Source organism: Nylanderia fulva, unplaced genomic scaffold, assembly GCF_048542155.1.
Source record: "Nylanderia fulva isolate GAGA-0341 unplaced genomic scaffold, ASM4854215v1 Scaffold641, whole genome shotgun sequence".
NCBI classification, from domain to species: domain Eukaryota; kingdom Metazoa; phylum Arthropoda; class Insecta; order Hymenoptera; family Formicidae; genus Nylanderia; species Nylanderia fulva.
This window is the reverse complement of record NW_028190744.1, coordinates 48,167-55,674: the sequence shown is the minus strand read 5'-3', so window position 1 is coordinate 55,674 and position 7,508 is coordinate 48,167. Positions and strand designations below refer to the sequence as shown.

The 7,508-nt window shown below is 43.6% G+C and overlaps 1 protein-coding gene across 1 annotated transcript; it reads right to left on the bottom strand.

Annotated features, from left to right (window-relative positions):
• Positions 1-2,516: 2,516 nt before the first annotated feature.
• On the bottom strand, positions 2,517-7,508 carry LOC114939979 (uncharacterized). The gene is made up of 5 exons (XM_085488164.1): positions 7,158-7,508; positions 5,685-6,795; positions 3,502-5,632; positions 3,147-3,300; positions 2,517-2,816 (listed from the first exon to the last, which is right to left on the bottom strand). The coding sequence occupies exons 1-5, from the start codon at positions 7,506-7,508 to the stop codon at positions 2,517-2,519; spliced, it is 4,047 nt and encodes a 1,348-aa protein (XP_085344290.1).

Sequence of the window (7,508 nt, the reverse complement as noted above, 5' to 3'; positions counted from 1 at the left end):
AGGGTGTCTGGTAATAATCGCCCCAACGATTATCGATGGATTCTTTGGTCAATTTGAAGACGATTTTTCCTCAGTGAAAATGTCGAGAAAAGTCATCATTTTTTGCAAGCTTTCAATTCTTGTTAATATGTATATATCTTTGCAACTATAAGCCTCAAATTAAAATTTTATTAAAATAAACTCTATCTAAAATAATTAACTAAAAAATGTAATTATATTAGTTTTTTTATTCTACAAAATTTAGTTTTTAAAAAACCCGTTTTTTTCAATTGTTAATAATTCGAAAATTATTGACTTCTTAACATTTTTGTTAAGGAAAAATCGTCTTTAAATTGGCCAAAGAATCCGTCCTTAATCGTTGAAGCGATTATTATCAAACACCCTGTATATATATATATATATATATATATTGTTACGTCCGCGCGCACTCTTCGGGTTATCTCACAGAAATGTCGCGCGCACTCAAACTCTCACACGCCGGAAATGAATACACTCGCGTAGCAAAGCAATGAACTTTAATATTACAAGCCAATATACCGTAGCGATACAATATAATATAACGTGCATTAATCCTAATGCAATATGTCGGCCAATCAGCTGTCGGAGGATACGTCCTCACCGCACGACAGACAGATCAGAACAACCACGCGACGATTAATATAAACAACTTCTTAGCGACGATAGAAGACCCTGATAGAAGATCCTGACGATCGCAAAATACAGGAACGTATCGTCAAACGGGCGTAACACGGATATAACAATATATATGTATATAGATATATATATATATAAGTGTAGATAAAAAGAAAATCTCAATGTAAAATGTTAATATCACCAGCTTTAGCGATACCCGACGCGCACCAACGATGATTGCGTGACAAATTGCTAATGAAGATCTCCTTCGCAGAATCAGTGATCAAACAATTAAAAGACGTTTACGTGAACGTAGTTTAAGATCGCGAGTTCGACATTTTTCTCTTCTAATGGTTGGAAAAAATGTATGATCCATACATTTGGAGAGAAAAATGTCGAACTCGCGATCTTAAACTACGTTCACGTAAATGTCTTCTAATTGTTTGATGAAAAAAACACCTTACTTTTTAAAGGGGCGAAGAGAGGGGGAGAGAATGAAATCAAAATCGAACGAAAGTTTCTTAAAGTAGACCCTTCACCCTTTAAAACAAAAAAAATTTTCAAATACGATAATTTTTCACGGAGATACGCTTATTTGAATTTCCGCAAAATTTTAATAGTATTTCTTTAAATAACTGTTTCTCATTTCCCCCTTTTTTTAAGAATTATAATTTGTTCCATCATTTTTCAATTTAATAATTTGACAGATAGAATTTATTTTTTTTATTGAAAGGTGTGTTTCGTGAATTCTCTCGCGTGTAAAGTCCCGGGTATAATTTTGAATCTCCACGGGCGACGCGAGCCGAAGCACAGGCTTCTAGTTTTTATTTAATGCAGCAGTACGGGCGCGATGGTATGAGAGTTTGATTGAAATAAACTGTAATGACTTGATCCTCGTATAATATTGATTTATTAAAATTATGCGCGACTATGTATTGCGATGCGCTTCTCGAGACATGAAGATTAGCAAGTGACCTGTGCGAATTTATTTCAGGCCGCACAGGCAAGCCTTCGTTGTCGATCCGAAAAAGCCCGATACATCCCGGAATCCCGCGATTGATATTTTGACCGTTCATGTTCATGTGATTGACCGTTTCTTCGTTCACGTGATAAGACCAAAACAAAGTGAGACAATGATGCTTATATATATATATATATAAAAAAGAAAACCGTGTCTCTTGTCTCGACCAGCACATCCCAACAGATACATGTCCAAACATCGTGCAAATTCGTGATATATAATAACATGGAATAATAATTCTAAACACCGGCCGCCTTGGAAGATGTCGTCTTACAATAATAATAAATAAACTCGGGGTCACATACATGCGGCAGGCATACAATATGATTGATACGCTTCGTCAAATAACAGTACAATGAATATGTATATTAAATAATATGCTTTGTAGCGCAAAGAAAATAATAATATATAATGAGTAAAGTGTAGTATAAATGATAAGAGTCGTCCTCAATTCAAATATCTAAAGCGATTTAAATAATTTTGTCATTAACGCTATTTGATTATTCAGCGTGGTCAAACTTTATAACTAATTGCAAAAGAAACGTCCTGCTTTTTGTTTTTTTTTGCACTCATATAGCACGTTCATGTTATGAATGTAGTACAATTGATTGTCAAGCAACAAAAAACAATATATATGTTTTTACAAATGCTAATCTTCTAGAGGCAAAATTGATAATTTTGAAAGAGGCCTGACAAATGATCCCTTGGCCGTGATTATTGTGGCTGTACGGGCGATGCCATCAGTTCCAGGATGAATTTCCTTTACGCGGCCAAGCGCCCACTGCAGAGGCGGAAGGCCCGGTTGCATGACTAGCACCATCTTGCCAACGCCCATCTGCTCTCCCTTGTTGCTAGTCCATTTCTACCGCTGCTGCAATTGATTTAAGTATTCGCGGCTCCAACGACTCCAAAAATGCTGGCGGAGCTGCTCGACTCTCTGCAATCGTATCAATCGACCTTCCTTAATAATTAAATCAGTAAGGTCGTGGCATGGAAAATCACTCAATACCTCGCCAACCAGAAAATGCCCCGGCGTAAGATAGGCTAAATCATTAGGATCAGAACTCAGCGGCGTCAACGGACGCGAATTTAATACAGCCTCTATTTCGCACAACGTTGTCTGCAACTCCTCGAAAGTCAGGTGTGAGTCGCCCGCAACACGCTGTAGGTGATATTTCGCAGATTTTACCGCGGACTCTCAGAGCCCGCCAAAGTGCGGCGCTCCAGGTGGAATAAAACGCCATGATATTCTGGAGTCGCGACAAAACTGTTCTATTTTTTCTTTGGTTGATGACGCGCCACGAAACGCGTACAACTGTTCCAATTGGCGCGAGGCCCCCTTAAAATTAGTTCCATTATCGGAAAATATAGAAGTCGGGTACCCCCGCCGAGAAATGAAACGCTTTAAGGCCGCTAGAAAAGCGTCCGTCGTCAAGTCACTGACTACTTCAATGTGTACTGCTTTCGTAGCGAAGCACACAAATATACAAACATAAGCCTTACTATTTCGAGCATTTCGCCGCTTGCCTTCTCTTATAATGAGAGGCCCCGCGTAATCGATGCCGCAATTAGAGAACGGCCGCGAAGGTGTCACACGGGGCGCAGGTAACACCCCCATTTTCGCTTCCGATATCGCCGGCCTGCATCTAAAACAAACGAGGCACTGTCTAATATAAATAGTAACCTTTCGTGTGGTCGAGCGAACCGAGAGAGGCCAAAATTTTTGTCGCACCGCAGCCATAGTGCCCTGTAATCCAGCGTGCAAATTGCGTATATGTTCTTTCTTTATTACGAGCTGAGTGAGCCGATGATTCTTTGGGAGCAAAATTGGGTGGCGGGCATCGTACCTTAATTGTGATTTTTCGAGCCTCCCACCGACGCGAATCAGACCCTGTTTATCCAAGAACGGCGATAATGATTTTAATGAGCTAGCGGAAGTGAGAGCGTTTCCCTTCTTTAATTGCTCGAACTCGTTTGAAAAAACTTCCCCTTGCACCAGCTTGCAAATGTTTTCCAATGCGGCCGAGATTTCCACGTGCGAGACGTGAACGCCCACGTCTCCCTCGGATCGCAGACGCGGTCCAATAAATCGCCTGCAATATGCAACAATTCGGCATAATTTATCTAGACTCGAACATCTAGCTATAAGCTCCGAAAAGGGGCTTAGTGCCACCACGCCAGCGACAGCAGCAACTATCCGCCGCCTCTCCGGCATCTCGGACTCCGGGACATATTCGCCAACGCTTGGCCACGACTCCTCGCTGCTCTTTAACAACGCGGGACCTCGCCACCATAGCGCGGCATTCCCGATGTCATGCGGGTGGACGCCCCGAGATAGCAAATCCGCAGGATTTTCGGTTGTCGGCACGTGCCGCCAATCCAAACCGGAAGTTAACCGCTGTATTTCTCCGACGCGATTTGACACAAAAACCGACCATTTTCTCGAGCACGACGAAATCCATCTCAGCGCGATCGTGGAATCCGACCACAAAGTATACCGCACGTCCTTTATGTCAATAGATGAACGCACTTTGTCCAACAATTGTGCCAGCAATAATGCCGCGCAAAGCTCGAGTCGCGGAATCGAAATCGCTCTGAGTGGGGCTATTCTTGTTTTAGAGCACAACAGATCAATCTGTACTTCGTTCCCATGTATTTGTCTTCGAATATACAAACACGCGCCATACGCCCGCTGGCTGGCGTCACAAAACCCGTGTATCTGAACGCGAGCCCCCTCTTGATTTCTCCCTATAAACCTCGGGACGCTTAAATCATTTAATTCTCTTAATTGTCTCTTAAACGCGGACCACCTTGCATGCATATCCAGTGGAATCGATTCATCCCACTGTATTTTTAATTGCCAAATCTCCTGTAACAGCATTTTTGGTATGATAATAACCGGACCGATTAATCCCAACGGGTCAAATAATCTTGATATCTCCGACAATATTACGCGCTTCGTTATCTTGTGTGAGTCAGTCGGCAATTCAATCGCGAACCGAAATACATCCATCGACGGATTCCAAAGAATTCCGAGGATGCGCGACGTCGCGTCTCTATCAATTTGAACCTCGGCGTTATGTTTATCATACATATCATTTATCAATACTGATTCGTTTGAATGCCACTTGCTCAGTTGAAATCCGCCGCGGTTCAGAATCTTTACGATCTGGTTTTTCAACGCTAATGCTTCCTCGATTGTGTCCGCTCCCGTTAGCAGGTCATCAACGTAAAAATCGCGTTTTACTCGCCGGGATCCCGCGGGAAATTCCTCCGCGTACATCTCGGCCAAAAATTGCAGCGCTCTAGTAGCTAAATATGACGCGGTCGCTGTACCGTATGTCAACGTTATTAATTCGTATGTTTGCACGCTCGCGGTGGCCTCATCTCGCCACAGAACACGCTGCAGTCGCGTCTGCTGCGGATCGACCAATATCTGCCGGTACATCTTGGCGATGTCTGCGGAGAATACGAATCGAAAAATTCGAAACCTCGATACAATGGAAAATAAATCCTGCTGCACCGTCGGCCCGATCATAAGAGCGTCGTTCAAAGAAACCCCTGTCGAACTTTTGCATGAAGCATCGAAAACCACCCTGATTTTAGTCGTTTTATTTGACGTCTTTAATATACAATGATGCGGCAAATAGTACGTCGGCAATCCCTTGTTTTTGTCATTTTCCTCCCTTACTAATTTCATATGCCCAAGGGCCAAGTACTCGCGCATAAATGCCGCGTATTGCGATTTTAATCCCGGATCGCGATTCAGCCGTCTTTCCAGCCCGCAAAAACGCCGCATTGCTATGTCTCGCGTTTCCCCGAGATTCTCTAATTTCTGTTTAATAATCGGAAGCGTGACTATTATTCGACTCTCTTCATTTCTCTTAGTATTATCGAGGAAGTGTCTCTCGCAAAAACGCTCCGCGCTAGTGTACGAATCCGACGGCCGAAAATCTTCCTCGATCTGCCAGAATTTGGCTAATTGATTTTGCAAGGCGGCATCCGCCACCGAAATGTGAAACGCTCTCACTTCGCGCCCGCGGGCGTCGCGAGCGGTGACCTCCACGGCCGGCGACAATCCATCCGAAAAGCGTTTTTTGTAGCGTGGGATGCGATCGGGAACACTTCAATCTCCCCACACAAAGCAGCTGCCAAAATATATCGGCGCCTATCAATATATCGATATCGGAGCATTTATGAAATTCTGGATCAGCTAATTTAATCCCATTAGGTATTTGTATCCTTTCTCGATTAATAGGTGCCGTAGGTATCCGATCGGTTATGCGGTTCGTCAAAACGCACTCCAAACTTGCGCAGAAACCGCTCAAACGAGAATGTAATTTTACTTTCACGATCTCGTTGGCGTCGCTTGTCATGCCATTTATTCCGGTGATTCTAACACCGCCCGTCGATGGCCTTAAGTTTAATCTCTCGACACAATCTCGCGTTATAAAATTCGCTTGCGAGCCGCTGTCCAGCAAAACTCGACATGATTGTCTCGTTCCAGTAGCATCTATTATATACACAATTGCCGTTGAAAGCAATACATGCGCGTTCCACGCGGAGGACACCTGAGTCATAACTATTTTTTCTTTTATCGTCTCCGGAGACGGCTCACCTTCGGCCTTTCCCTTTTCAGTAATGTCGCCCGAATCCGCCTGAAGATGAAGCATCGAATTATGTTTGGCTCCGCATGTTTTACACGCGCCCATTTTACATTTTGCGGCATAATGATTGCCCCCGCGAAGACAATTTGCGCATAGCTTGCGCTTCCGTATTTCCGCGATTCGTCGAGCGACCGGCAGTTTAATAAACTCACGACAATAATAAATGAGATGTTTTCCCTGGCAATATCCACACAACAAAGAGGCAGTCGCGACGTGAGCTGCCAAACGCTTTCCGGCGGGCTGAGTTTGTCCGCGATTCAACGATTCTAGCAAATTGCATCTGTGCTCCAAAAATTCTGAGAGCTGCTTGAACGCGGGTAACTCTGTCCCGGTCAACGACACCTGCCACTCTCTAGCAGTAATCGGATCAAATTTAGACGAAACTAAGTATTGATAAGCAGCGTGTCCCAATGCTCCGTAGGGCAATGCAGTGCCTTCAATGCTTGTATGTGTTTCGCGGCATTGTCCGCCACCCTACGCAGCTCAACAGCATTTTCTTTCGCGATATTTGGCAGCTCGAACAGAGCGCGTAGATGCGTATGCACTATAGCGCGTTTGTTATCATATCTCTGTTTTAATAAATCCCAAGCTACTTGATAATTTGAATCAGTCAATTCCAGCGATTGAATTATAATTGCTGCCTCGCCTGTCATAGATGCTCTCAAATATTGAAATTTTTGGAAGCCGCTCAAGGACGGATTATCATTTATTATGGAGTTAAACATTTCATAAAAAGGAAACCAATCCTCGTATTTTCCCGCGAATTTTGGTAGATATAATTTCGGTAATCGCACTCCGCATGCACACACACACACACACACACACACACAACACACAGAGGTGCCCGACTCGCCGACGGATACCGGGGTAGACACTGCGGAGCGGCTATTGGAAGGCACGCGATTATATCCCGCAATCTTGCAGCGCAACGCTGCCGTCAATCCGAAAAACATTTCTTCAAACGCCTCGCGATCTCCTCCCTCACCGTCGCAGATTGCCTCTATCTCAGATTGCCAGTCATACTCCTTCCAATAGCTAGCTAATTTATCTTTTCTTTCCTCTAAATTTGCTACCGTTTCCGGCGTCAATTGAGTCACCGAATCCGCGTATGTTTTTATTCGGGTACATGCAGCCTTTATCGACGTACGCTTTCTCTTTAGTGCTAAGATCTGATCCGAATGAGCCAT

Excerpts from the sequence above, each read along its gene's own strand:
- LOC114939979 (XM_085488164.1), bottom strand. The coding sequence starts at position 7,508 with ATGGCTCATTCGGATCAGATCTTAGCACTAAAGAGAAAGCGTACGTCG. Across the intron at positions 5,633-5,684 it reads GCGACGCCCGCGGGCGCGAA|CCAAATTCTGGCAGATCGAG; the intron begins GTGAGAGCGTTT and ends AAAATCAATTAG. Across the intron at positions 3,301-3,501 it reads CTCGAAAAATCACAATTAAG|ATGCAGGCCGGCGATATCGG; the intron begins GTACGATGCCCG and ends CGTTTGTTTTAG.